The sequence below is a fragment of the Aotus nancymaae genome, unplaced genomic scaffold (genome assembly GCF_030222135.1).
Source record: "Aotus nancymaae isolate 86718 unplaced genomic scaffold, 86718_ANA_hifiasm-v0.15.2.pri h1tg000002l, whole genome shotgun sequence".
Classification (NCBI taxonomy): Eukaryota; Metazoa; Chordata; class Mammalia; order Primates; family Aotidae; genus Aotus; species Aotus nancymaae.
The window spans coordinates 23,589,873-23,617,322 of record NW_026988413.1 but is presented as its reverse complement, the minus strand read 5'-3'; the positions used below and the strand labels follow the sequence as shown (position 1 = coordinate 23,617,322).

The 27,450-nt window shown below is 36.8% G+C and overlaps 1 protein-coding gene across 2 annotated transcripts in view; it reads left to right on the top strand.

Annotated features, from left to right (window-relative positions):
- The window catches only part of EXOC4 (exocyst complex component 4), an 819,820-nt gene that overhangs the window by 216,106 nt on the left and 576,264 nt on the right, over positions 1-27,450 (top strand). For both annotated transcript variants that reach the window (XM_012473980.2, XM_012473981.3), the window contains exons 8-9: positions 7,990-8,135; positions 12,717-12,805. In XM_012473980.2, coding sequence (XP_012329403.1) covers positions 7,990-8,135; positions 12,717-12,805 — 235 coding nt within the window. The remainder of the gene's footprint in view (positions 1-7,989; positions 8,136-12,716; positions 12,806-27,450) is intronic.

Here is a 27,450-nt window from a genome sequence, read left to right as displayed (position 1 = left end):
CTTAACCTAATAAAAGGCACTTGTGAAAAACCTGCAACTAGCATCATAAAGGAACTTTTTGAGGTGTTAGAAGTATTCTAAAATGATTGTGGCAATGGTTACACACACTATATACACTTACTTAAAACTCATTGAACTGTACACTGTTGTGAGTGAATTTTATGGTATTACATAAACTGTACCTCAACAAAACTGTTTTAAATCTATCATGGTATAGAATTACATTTACCAATCTTTTTAAATTAGACTTAATTAAATTACAAATATATGTCCTAGAGAGTACTGATAATTTTTTATGAGCTTATAGACATACATTTAGCAGACCTAGTGCAAGTTTATTAATTTATAGATCATGGAAATACCATCAGTGCTAACCTATTTACATTATGTATTTCAAATTTCAAGGTTCATAGGAATAGGAACATTCCTATGATTCACAAGGGAGTATATTCCAAACAAAATTTGTTGTTGCTATGTGCTATGAAATCCATTCTTCATGCGTTCTTAATTGTTGTACACAGAACCATAGTTTTTTAAATCCCTCAAATAAGCAATGTTTTAGCCATTGCTTTTATTCCTCCTTTTTTTTTTGTAGAATGACTGATTAAATTTTGTTCATTTTTTTCCTCTGCATTGACTCTTAAATTTGTCCTAATTGTATAATCTTACTGCTACTGCTTCCATTTAAAGCCTTTTAATGTTTTAAATTGAGCTGTCTTGGTAGGTTGTCTCTTCTTGCCCTCCTTCCTTTATAGGATTTTCCTGATCATTCATTTTTGCCCCAGTCCCATCTCCTTCCAGTCAATTATTTTATATGCTCTCAGATCAATTTACATGCAGTATATTTACCACCATTTTATTTGCCTGTTTAAAACTCTTTTTTGTTGCCTCATTTTGTATTTGGCTTGAGTTTGTAAGTTTATTACAGACTTTTAAATTTTTTATTTTTTTAAGATTCTTGGAAGTTTGTTAGTGTACTTTCTTTCCAGGCTTACCTTGCATTGTATTTGTTGTTTACTGAAGATGCCCTAAATTTTCCCGGCACTATTTCTTTGCTGCTTCTGTTCTGTGCCTTCTTTTTCTGTGCCTTCATTTTTTTCTTCTTCTTCATCTCACACATTCTAAGATTCAATTTATGTCCTTCTATAGTTCCATGATCTTGAAGCCTTTTTTTGTTGTCCTAGTTAGGAGTCATCCTGTCCTCCTATAAATGCTCTTAGCTGTATTTTTGTTCTGATAGTTTCCTACCAGTTTCTCCTTTGTATTGTAGTCATTCATGTGTGTCTATTACTCGATAAGTACATTGAGGGAAAGACTTATTAGTGGGTCCTGGTTTTATATCTAGCACAATACTTTGCATATTTTCTGTATTAAATCAATATATATTTAATTTAAAATGAATGAAAACATTCTTTTGGAAGCTATTAAGACTGGGTTTTCTTTGCTAAGAACTATTCTCTTGGGAAAAAGAAAAAGATCAAAACATGAATAGTTTGATCAAGTGTTCGATACAGCACTAAAAAATGCATGTTTACTCTGAGAAGTTTTTGATTTGTTTTATTCTGAACACTAAACTAATGAACCATTCGTAAGACCATACATACCATTAGTGGTTTTAATTGTACAACTGCCATTGACAATGAGTATAATTGAGCAGGCATCCATTTTATTTTCAAAATGACTATTTTTTCCTTTTCTTTCCTTACTGCAGAGTATTTTAGACTTTAAACAATGGGGAAATTAGACTGCCACATTGGAAAAATAACTTTTTCTGTTACTAACATTCCATTCACTAATAACTGTATGGGGAAAACCTGGTAATTTTTGCTAATTTAAAATAGACATACTAATTAAAAATATTATTATTTCCGTTTCTTGGTTGTAATGTTTTCAGGAATCAAGGTTATAATTTGGGGGGTGTATATTACCCTGATTTTCTCTCCCACCCTTCTCAAATTCCTTTGAGACATCCTCCATTGGGTAAAACTGTACTTTCTGCTTGGGCTCTTCCCTTGCTCCATGAAAATGGGAGGCGCCTTCTGGGAGAAAGCCAGAGGAACTCACCTACTGTGCTTCCTTGCTTCTTCCCGGCATCATAGCTGTCAGTTTCTGCCTAATTTGATTCCTCTCTAGGATCTTCAAATTTTTATTTTTTAGTATCTTTTTGGCTTTTACAATTATTAGCATGAGGACCAGTTCAATGAAAGCTGCTTTGCTGTGCCCAGAATACATACTCTTGGGCACTTGCATTTTAAAAGAGCAAGTTATTGAAAATTCCAGTATTTAATATATGCATATTTCAAATATGGCCCAAGAGAAGTTGAGTCTTAGTTCATGTTGGAAGCCCAAGGTGATTCTTTTCATGTTACTTTTTCTCATGTCATAAGAAGCAGTCTAATTCTCAGATTCATCAAGGAAGACCAATATGCTATGGCTTAATGTAAATCACTGAATATGTGACGTTAGTAGTCAAGAAAATTGGGGCTGGATGCAGTGGCTCACACCTGTAATCCCAGCACTTTGGGAGGCCGAGGCAAGTGGATCACTTGAGTTCAGGAGTTCGAGAACAGCCTGGCCAACATGGTGAAACCCCGTCTCTACTAAAAGTACAAAAATTAGCCTGGTGTGGTGGCATGCATGTGTAATATCTGCTACTTGGGAAGCTAAGGCAGGAAAATCACTTGAACCTGGGAGGTGGAGGTTGCAGTGGGCCGAGATCATGCCACTGTACTCCAGTCTGGGTGACAGAGCAAGACTCCATCTCAAAAAAAAAAAGAAAAGAAAAAGAAAAAGAAAAGAAAATTGGGTTCATAGTTGTACAGATTGAAATCTGTGCAAACCACTACTCCTGTTTTTATGAGATACCAGTACTCTGCAAAGACAGTACTTTTGGTATAAATGTCAATAGATGCATCTTAGTATATACTCATTAATCTGTAGGTATCTTAGTGAAGTAACAAAGACTCATTTAAGCTATCATAAGGAAGATACATTAGATGCTATAAAGACATATTGCAAACCCATAACGTAGAAGATCTTGGACCTTATCAGCAACTGGATGTGAGACCTGTAACACTATAGAAAACATTTAAAGTTTGCAGCATTCAAGTTTCTTTCCTGTGGGTTTCCTATTTCTCGCTCTGGCCAGCTAGTTCATTCTTTATTCTCCCTCTGTAGATTGACTTATTTGATTTTTTTCTATCCACATTATAAAAGGTGGTTGCTTCAAAGAATTTACATCTCCTCACTTACATGGCCAGTAGAGAATGTACTCCCCTGACACATTCATGAGAAAGATAATTTAATTGGCTATTTGGGGGTTGGTTGTCTCCCTGGTGGACATTTCGGCTATGGCTGAGAGGGTGGAATCACAGGGTATGAGCATGGCTACCAGAGTCCACTATGTGGTTGGGGAATAGTTCTTAGATGAGGAGAGGGTTTTGTAAGCTGAAAAGTTACCTGAAAGGGATCTACCACATTAAATACTTCAGAGGATCTGAGTGTTTAAATGAGTAGCTGGGATAAATGGAGAAGCTAAAGATAGAAGATATGTTCATTCTAAGCCTATGAATCTCATATTTATTAAAAAAAAAACCTCTGCATGTATAACCACAAACAGTTATAGGCAATATGTTAAAGGAGATTAAATGGAAAATGAGGAATTAATTTAGAATGATATTAACAATGTTAGCAAATTATAAATCTTAAAATTTTGCTTGCGCTTTAATATCATGAAGTTGCTAAGTAACATCTTAGGAACTGCTAATCAAATATAGCAGAAGTGACGCCTAACCACCCCAGTTTGTATATTCTTTGAGGCACTCTGTATCTTTGTTTTAACCACAGAGCCATTCAACATAATAGGTTCTCAGAAAATATAGTGAATCATGATATCAATTGGATATATAGATTTTCAAGTACTTTCCAACTTTTTTTTTTTTGGTTGTTTCTTACCTTCAGTTTTTACAGATTATGCCTTTTAAGTTGACACACCCATCAATTTTGACTTAGATTTTTGGACTCTTGATCAACAAGAAATAGAAATTCATAGTACTTAAAAATAGTAAAGAAATTATTATCTAAGATATGAAGGAATTGAGAGCCAACAAGAATATGGGATTACCTTCTGCACATTTTCTGTAGACAGGATGTATTTGATATTGTATGTAATGCTCTCTGTTCCAGAATTCCAATCTTGGGTGATTTTCCTCAGGCAAATGTCAATCATAATAGCTTGTTTACTTTTCTGAAAATTAAAATTTGAACCCATAGATGTGTGTTTAGAATATATACAATTTGGAAGGTACAGTCATTATCCATCGTGATGTGAAATTGTCAATCAATTATATAGTTATATTTTAATATGAGGCTTCTCATGTTTGTGTCAAGACTGTATAGTAAAAGAGTTAGCTCTATTCAAACACATTTCAGGTATCCTAGAAATAAGGGCTTTTTTGTTCTTTGAGATATTTAAAAATTCCCTTTTGCTAATTTGGATACCAAAATAAAACTTCACCTAAATTTAAAATAGTATTTTCCAGTTGGTGGTGAGTATTTTCCAGCTGTTGGTGAATAGTATTAGGCGAAAGAGGCAAACAATGAAGCAAACGCAAATTGCAAACATTTAGCCTGTGGTTAAAAATCATACCCATCCCTTTCCTTTTAAATTTTATTTGTATTATAGATTTTTTGTACTGAGGATTACTTTACAGAGTTCATTCTACTTTAGAGACTTTTTAATTTGCATATAACAATGTATTCGTTAAGGCTTCTTATATACTTTTTAATAAAATTCAGCAATTTTGTTTTTTAATTTGCTGGTGTGTTGTATGGCTCTATGGTAGAAGTATAGAAATATAATGCTTTAAGGAACATAGTATTCAGGTGTCTTTTTATTTAGTAAGGACTAATAATATCAGGCAGTTTTTGATGACTACTTATTAAATTATGTGGAAAATGGGTGTTTCAGGAGTTCAGCCAACTAGAGTAGCCTGGGAAGGGCTTATTGAAGAAAAAAACATTGGAATTGTTCTTGGAAGGGTTTGTTGGTATTTATTTAGGAGAGAGGGTAATCTAGATTAGGCCTTCTAGAATTGAGAATGCCCACATATATTCAGGGAATAGTTAAATAATTTTGACTGCAGTGTTGGGTTCACATTTGAGAGAATAAGATACGCTTGGAAATACGTATTGAAGTCAGAATGTTGTAGATGATGAAGGGAGTAGCCTTCTGATGGTAGCAACAGTGTTTTAGACTCTCAGTCTGTTGATTGCATGTGAGGAGGACTGGAAGAGTAAGAGATGAGAAGCAGAAAATTAAATAAAACTACATGAATTGAACCAAGTTGATGGCTCTCAAAATGGATAGAAATGGCAAACTAATAGTTGAGGAACAGTCATGAATGATCTTGAGGACTAATTTCTTTATGGGCACAAAGGATATGAGAATGTATCAAAAGATAGTTCTGAAGTTTTAAACCTGGAAAGTAGTGCAAATAAGAAACTACCAACAAACAAAAAGAAGATAGAAGGAATTAATGTTTTTATGGGAAGATGATTTAAGTTTCAGAGAAGTCGATTTTGTCAGTGAAATATGTGAATATATATTAAGCATGCAGAAACAGATGTGTGACTGGGGTTCAGGAGAGAAATCAGGAATAAACCACATTGTGATAAAGGAAACAGTAGCTGTGAAGGCTACTTTTTAAAGTTTGGGACCCAAAGACAAAAGGAAAGTAAGATTATAGATAGAGCTTAATGACCAATGCAAGATTTTTGTTCAGAAAGTAGGAAAAGTATGTGTTTGCAGATTGAAAGGAGAAGTGGGTGGATAGGAATAGACTAACAATGCTGAGTGGTAACAATTAAGGGGACTTTACTGATGATGAGAAAAGGAACAATGATCTTAAAATACCTGTGTTTTGAGATCAATATTTTATTTTACAAGGCCTCAGTCATTGGGTTCTAGGACAGTAAGTATCTCAGAAGAGTTACTTGGATTAGCACATTTTCACACTTTGGTAGAAACACCATTCTGTCATTTTGGTGTTAACCATCTGAAATATGAGTGAAACAATGCATTTATGCACGCCTTTCTGTGTTATATTAATTTGAAATTCTTTTCTGGTTTACTAGTCTTCTTTTGATCACAGGTTGTTGAAAATCTTATTAGCAACAGTGCCAAATCTGCAGTATAATTGAGTCCCTGAGTTGAGTTGTTACTAGAGACCCAACTCAATATTCTCTCTGACCATTGGGTAGTTTGGGTGATGTATTAACAGGGATAGTATTTATCATTATTTTATCCACATGCTGAATATTATACTCTAGTGGCTTCTAAATAAGTAAAAAATATTTACCAGTCTATTGACATGTTTTATACTTTCCCAGTGCAATCCTTATTGTACAGAAAAGGAAATACAAGTCCATTTACTGCCATCTATAGACCTGTAATTATTTGGGTGCTTTGGTGTTGGGTGCATATATATTTACTATTGTTATATTCTCTTGCAGAATTGACTCCTTTATTAATGACCTTTTTTGTCTTTTTGTACAGTTTTTGACTTAAAGCCTATTTTGCCTCATATAAGTATAGCAACTCCTACTCTTTTTTTTTTTCGCATTTGTATGGAATACCTTTTTCCATCTCTTTACTTTCGGTCAGCTTGTGTCTTTACAGGCTAAGTGAGTTTCTTGAATGCACCATATTATTGGGTCTTTTTAATTCATTCAGCTACTCTATATCTAATCAGGGAATTTTCATTTACATTGTGTTATTATTGATAGGTAAGGTTTCACTGCTGGCATTTTGTTACTTGTTTTCTAGTTGTTTTGTAACTCTTCCTTCTTACTGTCTCTCTGGTAGTGTTTTAATTTGCTGCCTTTTGTTTTTAGTGTATCTATTATGGGTTTTTGCTTTGTGATAATTGTTTTAAATTGGATTGATTTTATAAGTAAAACCTGTTGGCAGTAGTTAATTTTTTTTCTTATTTTTTTAAGAGTCTCACTCTGTCACCCAGGCTGGAGTGCAGTGGTGTGATCTTGGCCCACTGCAACCTCTGGTTCAAGTGATTCTTGTGCCTCAGCCTCTCAAGTAGCTGGGACTATAGGTGAGCATCATCATGCCTGGCTAATTTTTATGTTTTTTAGTAGAGATGAGGTTTCACTATGTTGGTCAGTCTGATCTCAAACTCCTGACCTCAAGTGATCCTCCCATCTCAGCCTCCCACAATGCTGGGATTACAGGCATGAGCCACCATGCCTGGCTAGAGGTTGATTTTTTATAAAGCAATTGCTTTTCTTGTGTTGAAACTCTCAATATGAGTAGTGGCTATGGAAATTCTTTGCAGGTCAGGACCTCTTAGCTTCCTATGGCCTCTCTATACCTCTTATTGGCAGGTTTGTTGGAGTATTTATCTATTATGTGTTATAATGAGTGGTAAGATCATGGACTCCCTAGTCCACTAGGGATCACTTTGCAGGTCTTGAACCTCTATAAGCCCCATTTCATTATTTATAATCTGTGAATTTATCTGTTAAAACTTTTGTGCTTCAAAGGAGATAATACATTTTACGTGGATTGACATGTTGCCTGTATCATTGTAAGCCCTCAGTAAATATTATGGCACTGCTACTAATGCTGCTGTAGTTCAGAATAATGAGGATTAAATTGTAATTAAAGAGGAATGTTGATTAACTCACTCAGCACAATATTTGGCACATAGTAGATACTCAATAAAAATCTTCCTTTTACTCCCATGTTCAAATGCCCACCACACCCTCTTCCCCATGAATCTGTAACAAGTAGATGACTTACTAGCTATAATGAATCTTTTCTTAGATCCCCAGCTTGAAAAATGAAGGACCAGGTTAATATACTCCTGAATGTCAAGGATGAGGTTTTATAATTAGATTTGCATGGTTTTAAAATAGTTTTTCTTAGTAGCGCATTATAACTATGTATATTAACTGGTTTATCTGATTGTACAGATGCTGTTAACTGAGTACTTGGATATGAAAAATACTCGTACGGCCTCTGAACCATCAGCTCAACTAAGCTATGCAAGCACTGGACGCGAATTTGCAGCCTTTTTTGCCAAGAAGAAACCTCAAAGGCCAAAAAATTCTCTTTTCAAGTAAGTAGTATTCTGTTGGTAAGAGAATAGGTTTTAAGAATTGTTAGACTGAAATAAGATGACTTCTAACTTTATTGATAGCCATAACTTTCTCTAGCTTAAGTTGATTGAAGTAATTTAGAGGAAGTGAATATATATTGACTTTTATTGACTTTTGTTTTCTGTCAGGTGAAGTGGCTGTTTGGGTATCGTTACTGGACTATCTGGAACTCCTAATAAAAATTTCTGGAACTTGTTTCAGGGGAGTTTTGTGTAAAATTAAGGGAAATGAAACTCCCCAATTGTTTCTGGGGAATTTTATATGAAATGAAAGGAAATGAAATATGTCAGCCTTCAAAAAGCCCCAAGAGCCAAGAAACAACCTTTGTTAATAAAGTTATGCAAATATCTGTAGCTGTGCAGTATTGGGCCTTATGTGGTTATCTGTTTAATAAAAGAACAGTATCTGGGTTTTTTTTTTTTAATTACTACCTCAGTTAACTCTACCAAGCCCTGTGCCCAAAGTGTATCTCGCTTAGCAACAGCTAATAGTTAACAATGTTGATAATAACTTCAATAATAACAACAGCTACTGTTAACTAAGTGTTTCCTAGGTATCAGGCATTGTACTGGGCGAGTTTCCCAAAATAATCTCAATTAAAGATACTTTAAATTGGATTATACTAAATTTCAGTAGCAGCAGCAGTAGCTAACATTTACTGAGTTCCTACTAAATGCTAATCAAGGCATTAAATAATTTTCATAGATTATTTTATTTACTCATTACAATAACTTTATAGGCAAGGGTTGTATTTTTTAATACCTTTGTACACATAAAAAAATTGAGACATGAGAGTTTAAGTAAGTTATATAAGATGACACAGCTAACAAGTGGTAGGAGGAGGATTTAAATCCTGACAGTTTTACTTTAGACCTGTTTTCTTTTGAGGATTTAGTAGATATTTAAGAATTTGTGTCTGTAAATATAAGCATGTACCGTGACTACCACAGAAGTATTCAGTATATTGAATTTATTTTTTTCAGCAGTTAAAACTCTAATACCTTCTATTGATTCATGTTTGAGGCTTGTTTTTTTCTTAGATTTGTAGTGTTTTTAAAGTTTCAACACTTTATTTTGTGATCTAGCAGAGAGAAGATTTATTTATTATGTCCCTGCCAGAAATGAAATCTGTTTTGTTTATTGAATGCATTCCTTTTTGAACAGTTTTATTCAGAGTAGTTGCAATATCAGTTAAAATGCTTTAGGCTGCAAGTAACATAAAACCTTAAATACAATAGATTGAACTATAGGAAAGTTATTATCTCACATAATAAAGATGAATGTGGAGGTTTCCTTAATTCAACTGTACAATATCATAAAGGATTCAACCCTTTCCATCTGTCTGCATTTTCATCCTCCACACATTAGTAATGTTTTCTATTGTAATAACAAGGTGTATCGATCGGTTCCAGTCCAGTAAAGACAGTGTTGAAAATAAAATAGTATGTGATTCTCCCTGTGAATCTCTTTTTTTTTTTTTAATATAGACTTTATTTTTTAGAGCAGTTTTAGGTTTATAGAAAAGTAGAGCAGGAAGTACAGTGAATTCCCTTATATTTCCCCCTTCTCCCCATTTTACCCTGTTAACATCTTGTATTAGTGTGATCTGTTTGTTAGAATTGATGAATCAGTATTGAGATGTCATTTTTAACTAAGTTCCGTAGTTTACATTAGGGTTCACTCTTTGTGTTGTACAGTTCTGATGGGTTTTGACAAAGGCATAAGGTCATGTATCCACCATTACAGTGTCATACAGAACAGTTTCACTGCCCTAAACATCTTCCATTTACCACATATTCATCCCTGCAACCTCCCTAATCTCTGGCAACCTCCGATCTTTTGACTGTCTCCATAGTTTTTGCGTTTTTCAGAATGTCATATAGTCAGAATCATACAGTGTGTAGCCTTTTCGGAATGGCTTCTTTCACTTAGCAATGTGCATTTAAGTTTCCTCCACATCGTTTTGTGGTTCTATAGATGTCTGTTTGTATTGCTGAGCGTAACATTCCTTTGTGTGGATATGCCATAGCTTGTTTATTTACCTATTAAAGGACATCTTGGTTGCTTCCAACTTCGGGCAATTATGAACAAAGCTGCTCTAAACACTCATGTGCAGATTTTAGTGTTGACATAAATTTTTCAACTCATTGTTGTAAATACCTGGGAGCCACATTGCTGAGTCATATGGTAATAGTATGTTTAGCTTCCTAAGACACTGTCAAACTGTGTCCTAAAGTGGCTGCACCATTTAAAAATTTTAAAATTAATACTGGTTATCAATTTATCAATCATTTCTGCTAATAACAAAGCCCCTCTGCAAGTTCCCATTAAGCTCTAGGATTAGGTCTTATACCCATTTCTAAACCAGTCACTGGCAAGGTGAAGCAGATCTCAGTGGTTGCCTTAAACTAGGCAGGTTCCTCTGTGGTGCTAGGTTTCCAGCTAGAGAAGAAGCCGCTTTTTCTGAGCACATGGCTGAGTAAAGAGCAAGGAAGCAGAATGTCCAGATGGAATCAGGGCTATGCCAGCAAGCACAAAGGTAGTGGAAGGAAAAGGTGGTTGGTAGAGGCAACTGAGACTTCTCAGATGCGCCTAACCAGGCCCTTTCCTTTTTTTTTCCTTTCTCTCTTTTTTCTTTTCTTTTCTCTATTTCTGGCTCAATTTAGCCTTCTAAATATGGAATAGTTTCAAAAAACAGGCTTTAGGGTTTTTAGAGTTCATGCTCTCAACCATCACCACTGACTTTCAACCTCAGTCAGACCGCATACACATTTTCAAACATTTAGCCAATGCTTCTCAAAGTTGTGGTATTGGGAAAATGTACATAAATTGTTGGAAATGAACAAATTAGCTTAAATAGTTGTTACATATTTATTATTATTGGGCAGTAATGAAACATCAGAGACACAGAATTAGGCCGTTATTACAGATTTGTGTATTTCCAGTCTTAGTTCTATCATGGAACCCATGTGTGCCTGAGCAGGTCTCATTGCTTCTGTGCCTATAAAATTAGGAGGTGAGACTCAATAATGTCTAGTGCCTCTTTTACTGCAAAATATCAATCTGTGACTTGTTGCGGACAAAAAAAGAATTCCTAAGTAGCAAAAATACATCAAATCATAAAGGATTAAGATTTTGGGGAACCATAATCTGTTTTTATCACATCTGTGAAGGACTTTAGTACCTCTTTAATTGCCCCTAGCTAAGGTTAATTAAGTGTGTTTAAGTCCTGCCTTATTGTGCTATGTGTGCCTTTCTGTTCACTGCTTAAGAGTTTATTTTTTTTCTTTGCCATATCTGATCAATAGCTGTCAGCATGCTTTTTGGAGGTCAGTGGCTTCTTTTCTGCACTTGACTGGCAGGTGGCACGTTTGAAGTACTGCACACTTTGCCTTCTTTCTGGCTGTTAATGCCCTCTTAGTTCTTGGCAGGGTGCAGAGAGGGGATCAAGTAACCCAAGTGTTTCCCTCACAGACTGACATTCATCTCAGTATTCATCTTCCTTGTCAAGGAAAGGATAAAGAAGGCATATTAAGAAAATGATGGTGTGCCTGCCTTGTTGCCAGAAACCTATCCCATTAGCACTGTTGCTCTTACTATGTTGCTGCTTACCCCTTAGTGGCAGTCATTCTTAGAAGGATTCCTCCGTCTGGCAGGTTGTTATCCTGCCTTTGAAATCTCAGTTTGAAATGGAATCTCTTAGCACATCAAAGGATTTACTGTTTGAAGTAGTCATAATTTTATCTGTTTTTTTTCTTACCTGCATGTTTCTCTTAAGACTAATTTGTTTTTGTTATTTCTCTTTATAGTTATTATTTTAGGTTTTAGAGACCTGTTCTTTATCATGAGTCTCTCCACCTCCCTCCTTCATCTGTGTGTCTAATCTCTGAAATAGTTCCTGGGTAGGTGTGAACAAACATTTTGTAGCTTGGTATTTTTGAGAGTATTTTACATGGTAGGCAGCAAGTCAAAAAACTAGCAGCCATTTGGAAAAAAGACTGTTTTTTAGGCCAGTTAGGGAGAGCCCATAGATGCCTTGTTTGTCTGGTGCCATTATTCAGCTGCTTTTCTAGTATGTTCTTTGTCTAGTCTTCTGCCTATGGGAGGTAGAAAGGTATAAGTTCTGCTCTGAGGACCCAGTGTGTCTATGTTGGCAGCTAGCAGTCACTGGTGGCTTTTGAGCTGGATGATAACATAATTAGAATGACTTCATAGGATGCTCTCGTTGCTGCTTATGTAAGGACCCTGGCAAAGGCTGATGGGGGTCTGAAGGCAAAAGGAAGTTGGGGCAAATCAGAGTTGTGCCAGTTGAAATGGAGAATAAGCAGAAGATCCAGATATGGTTATAAAGGAGCCTTAGCCAGGAATATCATTTGTAAATCAAGGTCTGTGGCAGCTGGCCCTGGCCCTGTCATGGTATAGCCAAAGTGTCGTCATCACGGAACATTGGGGAGCATCACACAGACCAGAGTAGAATACATGGAGGACAGCACTGATTCGGTTGACACCTGTTTGTCTGTTTCCCCTGTGTGTCATTGCAGGTTCGAATCGTCCTCCCATGCCATCAGTATGAGCGCCTACCTGCGAGAACAGAGAAGGGAGCTCTATAGTCGGAGTGGAGAACTGCAAGGTGGGTGATAGGGCTGCTCTGGAAAAATTAATTTTCCAGAGGAATATTTGGAGCCTTTATTTCACGTGAGTTTGTGGCCTGCATTCACAGGATTCTTTCAAGATAACAAATACTTAATGACTTAATGATTTGTTTCTTCTGTAATTTCCCAGCAACTGCTGCCAAGCAGGTAAAACTATTACTGTGGCCATAGGACCTATAGACCTGCTACTGTTCAAGTGGGAATTCAAAGCAAAAAGGGATGAGGCCAGCCTCATCTTGCTTAGATAGAAGACCTGAGTCCAGTCACAGTCTAGGAGAATGCCTGTCTTCTGCGACTGCCACTGTGACTTCTGTTGTTTTTGACACCTTCTGGAATATGACAGGGGTCCCTGAGATTTGGGAAAGGGCAAATGCAACCACTGCCATTATTTAAAGGGAAAAAAATGCCTCTAAAGAGTATGTTATAATCAACATAAAGAATATGTTATAATCAACATAACTGATACACGGGATGTTTGATACCCATGTATGGTTACTGAAGAGTTGTAAACTGAAGAGAATATTTAGAAAATAAATTAAATATTAATAAATTAAAAAATCAGACTGTTAATGTTTTCTTCTGGGACAACAAGATGCTGATTATAGTAAATGTAATGAGTTATGAAAAATTTAGAAGTCAAGTGCAGTGACTAATACCTGTAGTCCTAGCACTTTGGGAGGCTGAGGTGGGCACATCACTTGAGTCCAGGAATTCAAGATCAGACTGGGCGATATGGTGAAACCCTGTCTCTACAAAAAGATACAAAAATTAGTTGGGCATGGTGGCACGTACATATTCCCAGCTACTCAAAAGGCTGAGGTGGGATTGCTTGAGCCTGACAGGTGGAGGTTGCAGTAAGCTGAGCTCACACCACTGCACTTCAGCCTCGGTGACAGAGTGTGAGGGCCTGCTAAGTGTAAGACATCTTAGGTATTTGAAGTAATGGAAGTTGGGTGTAAAGAAATATAAAACCTAAAGATCTAGTTATGAAAGTAAAGCATGTGTGTGTGTGTGTGTGTGTTTATGTCAGCAATATCAGGAAGTAAATACAACTGAGTGGATGGTGTGGATAAATTGCTAAAGAAATTACAAGAAGGGCGTGATTACTTAAATTATTTTAAAATTCTGGGCTTTTCTCCATGAAGGACGGGAACGAATACTTTTACTGTCTTTGATGCATTGGGAGCAGTTAGCATTTTGCAGTGACTGGCCTGTGTAATTAAATATTTAGTTTTTAAGACTCATAATTCTGTACCAAAACACTATGAGGTAACTGCTCAACCTTTCTTGATTTAAAGACTATTGTCTTGTCATTCCTGACTTCAGCTTTATTATTAATAGAATAACCTCTAAGTTTTTCCAAAGATGCTGCTGTACTCTCTCATATTTATATCATAGTAGTAGTTCTATAGCCCATATGTGTGGTCACAGAAGTAAAAGCCTAGAACTATGTTCAGGGTATTAGAAAAAGGAGATTAGCTTACCAACATTTTATTTACTATTAAAGGGTTGTCATGCCTTCTGGAAGACATGCAGTATGCACGTTGAGAGTCTTGATGTAGAGGAGTACAGGCAGTAGTTAGACTTGGAAGAAGTGAAAGGACAGAAAGGAGTGAAGGAGGAGGGTGACCCATGCTCTAGCAGGCTGCTGCCTCCCAGGAGAATAGGCTAGGCTGCCAAGAGTGAACGGAAGTGATGGTAACAGAACACACATTCTTGCAGGAGGTAGGATTGTGCTGGAGCTGGCCTTAGCAGGCTTTCTAAAGCTAGTGTATCTTCCACACTCACGGTGTCCTAATTTTAATTTCTCTTCAGAGTTGGCTTAAGGAATAGTTTAAATTTGCCTCCATCTTTTCTCTCCACCTGTCCTCTAATACACATGAATTTATTTAATGGTGACAAAGTGTCTCCTTTCTTCTTCTTTTTTAGTTTGAGTCCTGATTATTTTCTTTCTTAAAAATTAATAAACATTATCTGTGAGAGCAGTTATAAGGTCACAGCTAAACTGAGTGGAAAGTACCAAGTTTCCATATGCCCTTGTCCCCACACATGCTTACCTTCCCCCAGTGTCAATGTTGGCAGCACAGTGCAGCCTTCCATTCGACCCTTCCAGATGAACAGGCAGAGCATGTCCCTGTGGTTACGTAGGGACAGGGGACCTCTTATCGCCCACTCACACTCAAGCACAATTAATCAACAAGGGCACAGGACTGGTGGCAGCTTCTTTCTGCTTCTCAGAGTGAGAATGGAGAGCACTCTGTGCAGCAGCCATGGGGAGGCTTTTCAGTCCTGCCCCAGTGGTCCACATCCTCTTAAGAGACAGTATAAGGTGGCAGTGCAGAGTAGGCGGCTGTGGGCCCAGGTTGCCTCCAGTTAGAAACCTAGGTCCCCAGCACTTGCTTTGTAACCTCTGGCAACTTCCATGGTCTCTGTGCCTTTCTTTTCTTTTCTCTAAATGAGAGTAAAAGTAACACTCCGGGCCAGGCGTCAGTGGCTCACTCCTGTAATCCCAGCACTTTGGGAGGCTGAGGCGGGCGGATCACAAGGTCAGGAGATTGAGAGCATCCTGGCCAACATGATGAAACCCCATCTCTTAAAGATACAAAAAAATTAGCTGGGTGTGGTGGTGCATGCCAGTAATCCCAACTACTTAGGAGGCCTAGGCAGGACAATCACTTGAGCCAGGTAGTTGGGGATTATAGTGAGCCAAGATCGTGCGACTGCACTCCAGTCCGGCGACAGAGCAAAACTCTGTCTCCAAAAAAAAAAAAAAAATGGTAACACTCCGTACTCCATGAGGTGGTCGTGAAAGTTAGGTGAGCTAAGCTAGGAAGTGTTTCAAAAAGTGTCTGACATATACTGAATGTTATGGCTTTTTTCTTCTCTTTTGATTATTTCTAGTACTGTGGTGTGACTTCAGAGTTTTCACATACATTCTGTTTGTCCTTTCTGTCATCTTTATATGGCTAAACCCTCCTGAGCTTTCCAAGTTAAATTTAGGTATCACTCGTTCGGATGTGCTTCCTTGCTGGTCCCGCCTCTCAGCCTGTCACAAATACACACACGTTCTGGGGTTGTGGCCCCCGCTGTGTGTTACTACCACGTCTGTAATGATGTTCTTCTGAGTACATTCCATACTGCATTGTGGAACAGTGCTAACTTGTTTGAGTTTTTCACAAAATTATAAGCTCCAAGAGTAAAATACTATTTTATTTTCTGTGCTTCTCACAGCACTGGGTACAATAAATGTTTGATAAATGTTGGTTGACTTAGTGACAGAATGAATGAGGACAGTTAGGATCTAAAGTAGGATAGAGAGCACCATGGAGAGGCAGGAAGGGCCTGAAAGGAGCCACTGTCAGCTTTATAGGTTTCCATTAGTCTTTAAGTTGAAGGCAAAGTAGAGGGTATACACATAGGGTTTTGTCCTCTGCAGTTACAAGCTTTATTAAGTAGAAATGTTGCCCTTGAGCTGTCTGACCCAGGACAAAACTACTGTATGTAATTGAAAAACATTTTCAAATGTAAGTGACAGAGAAATTTTACTCTGATATGAGGATGGTTAATGGAGAAATCACTATAATCTAACTAGGAATTTTCCCATCTTTCAAAAAGTTAATTGAAATATGGGCTTTCAAGCACAAGTTTATACCAGTTTTCAGCAAGGAATATTTCTGGTTACAAGAGAAAGTAATAGTTAGCAAACACGTTATGTTCCTAATAATCATTAAAAATACTTTAGATGAGCTGACATATTGCACACTTGGTGAGAGAATGAATGAGTGGACCAGTTTTTATAAAAGTCTGATCGTGTTTCATGCAGTAGGAATAGTTTCTCTGATGAATGCTTTTAACATTTCAACAGGAAAAAAGAGAAGAAAATCATACCTGCCTTCTATTAAAAATGGCTGTCCTTTATCAGTTATTTCATTAATCTGACTGGTCTAAGGACAGCAGTAAGATCTGCAATTCAGCTTATCCCTGAAAAGGCATAATTGAATAGTTCAGTCAAACCATAAGAGACGAGGGGAAGATTTTTGTTTCTTCTGTTAACACCACATAGCTGTAGGCTTTGCTTCCCAGTGGTTTCGGTTCATAGGTCAACTTTTCCTTCTGTTGCAGGGGAGCGGCAAAGAAATCCACCAGAAAGATAATCAAAGTAATGTTAAAAAACTCAAATTTTACAAAAGTTAAGTTCCTGCTAACATTTTCAATTTATCATACAATTAGAAATGTTACTCAGACTAACAACGCACAAGGGGATAAAAGGATTTAAAAAATGAGATTTCTTTGGTGTTATCAACCCATCTCAATAGACTCTGACTGTTATGGTACAGATGGTTCATTATATAGTCTGCTGTTGGCAGTTGGACTGTGGAGATGGGGGTGCTGCTTCAAAATGTGTGAGATACCAGGTGGAAATTTAACTTGTGGATGTGTCTGTGTTAATCATGGGCTTCTTGTGGTTTTAGCCTCTGCTGCTTCATTGTACTTAGACAGCAGTGTTGTGAGTGAAGAAAGATACAAGTTTTAATGTACATTTAATTTGAATATAGTTTCTCAGGTTTAATGTATAGTTCTTTAGGGGCATAGGTGAATATGTTATCTGGTAAGGGTTAAAAAAATAATCTGAAGACTGCCACTCATGACCAAATAAGCTCACAGGTTTATCAGTGACATTCTGCCTCAGTTTTCTCATAGGAAAAAAATAGAAGTGTTATCAGTCCTGACTACTTTAGGGGAATGTTGTGACTATTAACTTAAATATTAAATTATTAATATTAGAATTTCTAAATTAGAAAAATTAGAATAGCAATGTTGATTTAGGTTATAAAGTGGTGTTTTAAAAAGTAATTGTGGGTCTGGCGTGGTGTCTCATGTCTGTAATCCCAGTACTTTGGGAGGCCGAGGTGGGCAGATCACTAGAGGTCAGGAGTTCAAGACTAGCCCGGCCAACATGGCGAAACCGTGTCTCTACTAAAAATACAAAAATTAGCTGGATGTGGTGGTGGACGTCTGTAATCCCAGCTACTTGGGAGGCTGAGACCGGAGAATTGCTTGAACCTGGAAGGTGGGGGTTGCAGTGAGCCGAGATGGCACCACTTACTATAGCCTGGGTGACAGAGTGAGACTGTCTCAAAATAAATAAGTAAATAAATAAATAAATAAAAATAAAAAAATTATCATCATGGAGTTAAGAGTACTGCATCTACTTCTTTACCTCCCATTTTCTCCTCAACTCCAGTCCACTAAATTAGCTCTCCTCCTAGTCACCAGTGACCTCTGCTTGGCAGACTTAGAATTAGCTTTTTCTGGCATTCATTTCACTTGATCCTTCCATTGTTTTTCTTTTCTTATCCTCATACTCTTTCTGAGTCTTGTCAAAAACCTGTTGGAGTATCTCATGATTTGGTCCTGGGATTTCTTCTCTGCTCACTTTGTGTACTCTCCTCAGATCATCTCAGCCAAGACCAAGCATCACTCAGTACCTGAGCGCAGCTGACCTCCATGTCTGTGTCTCCTGCCCTTATCTCATGGTTTCCTGACCTTTTCCAGCATCCTGTCTGCCCACATTATAATTCTTTATCACAATATTTAAAAATTGTTTTCTCATACTTTTCTTAATATGTACGTGTCTTACTAATTTAACTTGTTAATTTCCTACACTTCCCTTGACCCAGAATGCAAGCCTTATTCATGGGTACATGTCAATGCCTAGGATAATGCTTGGCTTGAATTAGGCAGTTAAAAACATTTGATGAACATGTATTATTCTATCTTTAATATCTCCTTATTTGTAGGTACAAGGCTACTTATTTGAGAAACCCTAGTGGTTGTTTAAATAAACAGACTGAGAGTCCTGTGATTTGTCTTTTCTCATTTTTAAGGATAATAAAACTCATGAATGGGTAAGAATATATTAATTGCCATTGATTGAAACAGAAATATGTACTCAATTTTGATTATGATTTCTTTTCTGTCTCGGGGCTACTTAATACTTCGGTTTTTATTCAATGATACTACCTTTAGAGTGCCATTTTTATTTCCATTAGTATAATGCGTGGCCTTTCTATAGCCCTGACATAAAAATGTTCTATAGCTGACATGAAAATGTTCTGTAAAGCCCCAACCACTTGAGACTTCACTTCTTTAAGATGATTTGCATTACATAGTAAATATGGACATACAGGTATAGGGAAAAACTGAGCTCTTATACTGGCCTGACCTGAATTTTCTGAGTTTTTCTCTCTAATGGATTGTTTGTGACTAGCATTATGAATACTTAATAATATTGTATGTTCAGTTAATGATATTGTATGTAATTAATCTGTTCTGGAGTTTCTTGCCTTAAGAAAAGACAATATTTGAGATAGATGAACTATGAGTTATCTTTTCTTTCCAAAAGCATGTATAATAGGAGTCTCTGAAATAACAAGCTGTTCTATAATGGAGCACTTAAGGCAGTATTTCACTTTTGCACACGTTTTCAGGGTTATATTGATTGAAAGTGAGGTGCATTGTTTAGTATAGCAATTTTATACTCATGACGTATACTCATTCTGCAGCCTTAAATATAAGCAGCACTTGCAAAACTTTATACCCTGAAATTTGAGTGGAAAATTCTTTATAGCCTTCTAGAATTTGCTTAATGACTTTGTTAATAACTGGTAACAATATACAGGGAACATGAAAAAAAAGTCCATTTTTTTCTTCTGAAAATCACATATAATTATTTTGAAAAAACTTTTAATTTTTCAAAGTTATCTTTTCTGTTTTAGCCTCTAAAATAGTGTTTAAAATTGATTCCCCTTTTCATATATTTATATTATTGCTTTATAAAAAGAATGATCTTAACTTATTTGTAAGATTTGTCTTATAATAAAGTTATAATAGAATTTTTACAAATGCTAATTTCTTTGTCTTTCCCTAAGACGTTGTAACTAAAAAATATACTTTCCTCAGGTCATGAACAGATTGCATTATTTCATATCACTTAGGAAACAAAAATATTCTTATGCCAAGATTGGTATCAAGCGTACCACTTTTTAACCTTAATCGGTATGATGTAGAAATTTGTTTTATTTAAAAATGTTCTTTCATTATAGATTTAGTCTATATAAATTGGATTTGCTTTCTGAATCAATACGATCTGTGCAATATTTTGTCTAGCCAGTAGACAAACCGTTGGTAGCTGAACCATATGGAAGAGCCTGGAATTTATGATAAAATGGATCTTGAGGGTACAAAATAGCTATCACAAAGCCCATTACTTAGTAGAGCCTAAGAACCTCACTCTTGAGATATGATACTTGATCATTGCACAGAATCAGTTGATTACGTCTAACCTTATTTCTAAAAAAATTCTATTTATTCATTTTTACAGGTGTGAGAAAAGAGGGAATGCTGATAAATGAAATATAATGTATTTGAATTATAAAATTTGAACAAATACATTTCTCTATATTTATTTTATACTTGAATTATAAGGTTTTTTTTAAAAAAAACAACAAATTTATGGCTGGGTATGGTGGTTACTCCTGTAATCGAGCACTTTGGGAGGCTGAGGCGGGCAGATCACCTGAGGTTAGGAGTTCATGACCAGCCTGACCAATATGGTGAAACCCTGTCTCTACTAAAAATACAAAAATTAGCTGGGTGTGGTGGTATGCACCTGTAGTCCTAGCTACTCGGGAGGCTGAGACAGGAGAATTGCTTGAACCCAGGAGGCAGAGGTTGCGGTGAGCCGAGATCGTGCCACTGTGCTCCAGCCTGGGTGACAGAGTGAGACTCCGACTCAAAAAACAAAAAACCAAAACAAACCAAATTTGTGAAAAAAGTTTTTATTTTCAGAACAAAAACTTCCAAAATGATGCTATAGGAAAGTTTAAAAGTTAACTTATTTCTCATATTTTTAATTATTTCATTCACATTAGTTTTTTAATAAGGTAAAAATAACAGCTTTGCTCATCTTATTAGACACTTTCTAGGCCCACAAGAAAGTATATTTTTGTCAATTCTAATAGTTTATGTACTAGCACTCATTATGAGTTAAGCCTTGTTAAAGTATAGAGAAGACCGCAAACATTTATGACATATAGTACAGAAAGTAATTATTAGATGAAAATGCTAAATAATGAATTTATTATTGTCCCAATAAACACAGTTCATAAGACAATTTTATATTTGAAAATGAAGTTTGGATCCTTTTAGGAATACTGTTAGTATTAATAGAAATTTTTTGGTCTGAGTGAGCTATCAGTTACCAAAATTCAGAAGAAATTTATGTAAACATGCAGGTAGGGTGATATCTAGAAAATAAAACAATAGATTTTAGTGTTAGAAAGTGTTTTAGAACTCGGCCGGGCATGGTGGCTCACGCCTGTAATCTCAGTACTTTGGGAGGCTGAGGCTGGTGGATCACAAGGTCAGGAGATTCAGACCATCCTCGCCAACATAGTGAAACCCTGCCTCTACTAAAATACTAAAAAAAAGTAGCTGGACGTGGTGGTGCATGCCTGTAGTCCCAGCTACTTGGGAAGCTGAGGCAGGGGAATCATTTGAACCCAGGAGGCAGAGGTTACAGTAAGCTGAGATTGCACCACTGCACTCCAGCCTAGTGACAGAGCAAGACTCTGTCTCAAAAAAAAAAAAAAAAAGTGTTTTAGAACTTATAGTCTAGTGCTTTTTAAATTCAATTTTAGTCATATACTACTTCTTCTGTTTAACCATAAGACAACTTTGGGGTTAGAAGTGTTCCCTCCCAACTTACCTGCTCTCTCATCCTCCATCTGGGGTGTCAGACACCTATCATTAATTGGAGTCAGCAGTGATTATACTTTTGTTTCCTGTGTTAAAGGACTTTATGTTTATTAATCCTGTACAGATTTATTATATGTTTACTATGCTGGATACTTCACGAGGCCCTCAGGATACAATCACGAACAGAACCAAGTTTTGCCTTTGAAGGCCAAAAGAAAAGAAAGAGACCTTAAATGTGTCACTCAGATGGGCACCTGTCTCCTAACACTTGTTCTCTGTTTCCTCCAAATTAATAGAGCCCCTGTTATTTCACTGGGGGCCCCCCAAAATATCAACATTTCTAACTTTCTTTGCAGCCAGCATAGACATGTAATTTAATTATGGTTAATAGAATGTGGTTGAAAGTAATGTGTGTAACTTTGGGTCATCTCTTAATGGGAAGAAAGGGGCTGTCTTTCTCTTCCAGCCCAGCATGTGTGTGAAGATGTGCATGTGAATGGAGTGTGGTAGTGAGTTCTCCTAGACCATGCAGATGAGGCAGCACTGAAGGGAAGCTGCAGCAACAAGGCAAAGGGAGCTTGGATTTCTGATACTGTGCAGAGCCATACCTTGATGACTTCCTGGACCAGAGCCACCACATCATCCCAGACTTCTGCATGAGAGAGGAGTAAACTCTGACTTGTTAATTCACTAGTGTTTTGATTCATGTTACATGCAGCCCTACTTATATCCAGTTAATTCAGCAGGAATACAAGTGATCACAGCTCTGTAACATACACTATCATGTGTGTATACATATATATAACTGGGATGTATATACAAATTCTGTGAAAAGCAGGAAGACATCTGTAAGTATTTAAAGCTTAAACTCAGTTATAACAGATGAAAAGAAGTTTTCCAGGTAAAGAAATTGAGGCAGGCATTTTAGGTACCAGGCACAGTATGGATAAATGTGTGAAATTATGAGAGTATAGGCTCTTCTCTCATGCAAATTTGACAACATGAATCAAATATTTTTCTGTTAATTAAGTAACTGAGTTTATATATATAGACCTTTACTGATTATAATTTGTTACTTTCAGGAGTCAGAGATGAAAGTACATCAAAGCTATTGTGAATGGCTTTGGTCATTGTTCATCCTAATAAGAGATTAAGAATTTATAAGAACCAGGCCGGGCGTGGTGGCTCATACCTGTAATCCCAGCACTTCAGGAGGCTGAGGTGGGTGGATCGCCTGAGGTCAGGAGTTTGAGACTAGCCAGACCAATATAGTGAAACCCCATCTCTACTAAAAAGACAAAAAAAAATTAAGCCGGATGTGATGGTGGGTGCCTGTAATCCCAGCTACTCAGGAGGCTGAGGCAGGAGAATCACTTGAATCCAGGAGGAGGAGGTTGCCATGAGCCGAGATTGTGCCATTGCACTCCAGCCTGGGCAACAAGAGCGAGACTCCATCTCAAAAAAAAAAACAAAAAAACAAAAAACCAATGGTGTACTGGTGATAAGAAAATAGAAGTCATTATAATGCCTGAGCAAAGAATAAATGTAATCACATACAGGATTTTCTGAGTGTTGTTCAAGTGTTATAGCTATGTTATAGCTTTATTATTAAAAATTCTATAGGAAAAATAACTTTGTTTTAAATGCAATTATTATAGCATATCATATTAGACTGTGCATGGTTGCTGAGGCTGGAAATATTGGTAGGGCCCACAGCACCAATTATTTCTAAAGTACCTTGAATTAAAAATAGAAGGTTCAGCTTGAACTGCAGGTGATCGTGATGGCAGCCTGGTTCTGTATGGAGCTTGCAGAGCTCTGTGTGCTCACGTCTGATTTCCAGCTTGTAATTTTGGTGTGGATGAAAACATACATTAAGTTACTTTTGGCTTCCTCACAATTTTAAACTGGAAAAGCCCATATTACAGTAATATATGATAGTATGTATGAATGCGACATGAATATTGTAATAGTCATAATATAGGATGTTCATTCCTAGAATTGTGATGACATCTACTGAATTGCAGCCAGTAATTTGCATATTCATGCCCACTTAGCTCAAATAAGTCCCTGTTTGTTTGCACATTAATGTCTGATTTCAGCACCAGCTAACTCATTTACATATCCCTGTTCAGTTGGTTAGTGATGTTCATATATGGAATACTGGTGCAGCTCTGTTTGGGCTTTGAGTAGTTTGGGGAGTGTTATGGTTTAATAGAAGGATCACCTATTAGTCATCCTAGTTTTTCTAGGCAAGTCAGTTTACTTTTCTGAGCTCTAGATTATTCATCTGTGTAATGAAGTTAATGCTGGTTAGTTCTTAGGGATATTGTATCAGTTGGCACACTGGAAGTTATGGTGATCAGTCAACATTTCTGGGCCAGCTATATTCTGGGGCCTGTTCTGGAACATTTTCTACAGAGGTGTTCTAGATACTGTAGAAGGTAAGACATGCAAACAGTCACAGTTTCAGTGAACATTAGAAGTACTTTGGGGAGTACAGAAGTGAAAACACTTAACATTTTCAGGGCAAGTCATGGGAGGTATTACAAAGGTGGAATCCTTACTGGTAAGATGAGTTGAACACACTGACCAAGGAAAAGGAACTCGCTGCAAGTAGGGAGGAGACCATACACAGGGAAGACAAGTAGGCAGATCTCAAAAGACCTGGTATGCCATAGCAAGAAGGTTTGGTTTTCGTCTTAAGGGTAATAAGGAGTCCTCCAAGGGTTTAAAGTAGGAGAGTCACATAATGAAACCTGCATTGTAGAAAATGTTTTCTCATAACTTTTTGGAGAATGAATTGAGTGGAATGAGATTGGAGACAAGGAGGCAAGTTGTGTTGTTATTTCAGGTGAGAGCTCGCAGAAGAACATGCCAGCTGTTTAGGTGAGGTGGGAAGTGACCCAGAACCTATTTTGGTGGTAGAATCAGTTGGACATGGTGATTCATTCTGTATGGTGTTTCAGCAAGAGAGATGCATTTTGTTGTCTTGGGTAGGTAATGATGTTGTTTGTTAAAATAGGAAATATAAAAAGTGGAGCAGTTTTTATGGAGTGTTAGGAGTAAAGATAGTGTTTCATTATGTATACTTTTATGTTTCTCTTTTAGTTGTGTTTAGATCTGTCTAATCTAACCCAATATAATTTTGCTATATAATCCAATCTAATCTATTATCTTTTGCCTGAAGTGTAAAACTTTCAGCAGTTTGTGATTACTCATAACCATTCCTTTCCCCAAGTTCAGAGTACTGGAGTTACGGTTTTCTTCTATCCTTCTTCTTCCTTTTATTTTTAATTACAGATACTACTTTCATTTATTCTAGGCTTTTGTTGACATATTAGTTTTAGTGCCCATTTTAGTCTCTTAAGCATGTGAATTCTTTAATTTTTATTCCTTGATGTACCCTGTATTTTTATTATTAAAATCAAACTACTATCAATGTTTCTTGATAACTTGGTCTGACTTTGTACAAGTGACTTACACAGTTTTCTCAGTTGCAAAGGGAAGAAGGTAAATGATTTTTTTTAAATCTCATTTATCTCCAAAGGTCTAGGTTCTTGAATTCTCAGTCACTTGCCCACCATCTGTTCCTTATAGCAGAGTCTGGGGACTAGTTAGAGGTTCAGAGTGTGGTATCTGGAATTTGGCTTACTACCCATGTGACTTTGGGTGCATTAACTCCTTCTTTGTGTCACTTTCATTTTCTTAAACTGTGAATATAATATTCCTAACCTAATAGGGCCATAGTAAAGATAAAATGAGTTAACACATGTAAAATGTTTAAAACTGCCTGGGGCTGGGCTCGTTGGCTCACTCTTGTAATCTCAGCACTTTGGGAGGCTGAGGATCACGTGAGGTCAGGAATTTGAGACCAGCCTGGCCAACGTGGTGAAACCGGGTCTCTACTAAAAATACAAAAATTATCCAGCTACTCAGGAGGCTGAGGCAGGAGAATTGCTTGAACCCAGGAGGCAGAGGTGTGCAGTGAGCCAAGATTGCACCACTGTAATCCAGCCTGGACAACAAAGTGAGACTCTGTCTCAAAAGAAAACTAAAAACTGTGCACATGTTAAGATTGGTAAATGTCTACAACTGTTATTTTACCTGTGACCTGTAGCACCTGCCATCATTCTTCACACATAGGCGACACTCAGTAAATGTTTTTTTTTAGATTAATGAACCAATAAGCCTGTTAATGGACAAGTAAATTCTAGTAGTATCTCCTAGAATGGTCCCTAGAAACTCTTCCTCACCCCCCACCCCGTTTTTCCTGTTTTCTTCTCTGACAGCAGTCATTCTAGACTGTTGAGAAAATCTGTTTACCTCAGAGATTGTTCCAACCTTGTAATGTTAAGTGGCATTCATTTTCAGAAGGTAGTTATGATTCATATATACCTCTAACTAAGAGGGCCATACTTGGTGACTTTTAGTGAATTCCTCTTTCCGGCTTATATCCACCCCAGAGATAAATATCCATAATGAATGTGGCCATTTTTCTTTGAAACCATTTGATCTTCCTGAACTAAATTTTACTTCACAAATAATTTAGGATGGTTGGAATATGGCTAGGACAGCCCTTCCATTTATGAATTAATGACAGCTGAAAATTTGGCATTGTTTTATGTGCATTATTGTTTTGCCTTCCTCTTGCCTCCAGTTTGACATCACGTTCCTGCTGCTTGTGAAAACAAAAAATAAAAATGGATTTGTAATCCTTTAACAGATTGGGCAATACATTGGTGAGGGAGAGCTTCTTTCCTCAAGTCTACAGATTGGAAAGCTGACCTCTTCCAGAAATACCCTCATAGACAAACCCAGAAATAATCCTTTACTAGCTCTGTGGATATCCCTTGACCCTGTCAAGTTGACATATAAAGATAACCATCACAGACTAAAACAAAGTTTCTAAAAAAACTTTACAGCTGATCTGAAAGGGAAATGTTTGACTTGGCATGGAAAGCAAGCAGTGAGTTGTTTATGGTTATCATTCCCTACACCGTGTCGGCCGAAAGAGGACTGATAAAAGCAAGGCTATTGATGGGGCGAATCATTCACTCATTTATGATCATCTACCATTTCTAGATTCTAAGACTGTTATTGAGAGCCATTAACTCCTTATCCAATATGTCATGAATCATTTTTTAAAAATTTCTCAAAAGAAGAACTTTTTCCATTAAGAATTCTTTAACATGTGAATTGAGTGGTTGAGTGATCATTTTAAAATTACGGTATTTACCCTAACACAATAGATATAGTTGCCTTAGAATGGATACAGAATTTGGTCTGACTTATTCTAACCAATTGAAATCCTTTTCATTCCCAAATTATAATCAGTATGGTCTTCTTTTTACTGTCACTTCCAGTACATTTTTTAGGCAATTATAATGCCCAAGAGGAATAATTTGCTCTTTTTAAGTAACTTCTACTTTTCTATCTATTTTAGATGGTTTCTGTTTAGTTATTAGCCATATTTATTGCATTTTACACTTTGAAATTTGTAGTTCCTATAAATACTTTTAGAAGTAATAATATACATTATTTTAAAAAAAATTGGGCTCGGCATGGTAGCTTAGGTCTGTAATCCCAGCACTTTGGGAGGCTGGATACCTTGAACTCCCAAAGTGCTGGGATTTTTTTTTTTTTTCCATCACTTAGTTTTGTGGATCACCTGAGGTCAGGAGTTTGAGACCAGCCTAGCCAACATGGTGAAACCCTGTCTCTACTGAAAAAAAATACAAAATTAGCTGGATATGGTGGCACATGCCTGTAATCCCAGCTACTTGGGAGGCTGAGGCAGGAGAATTGCTTGAGCCTGGGAGGCAGAGGTTGCAGTGAGCCGAGATCACGCCATTGCACTCCA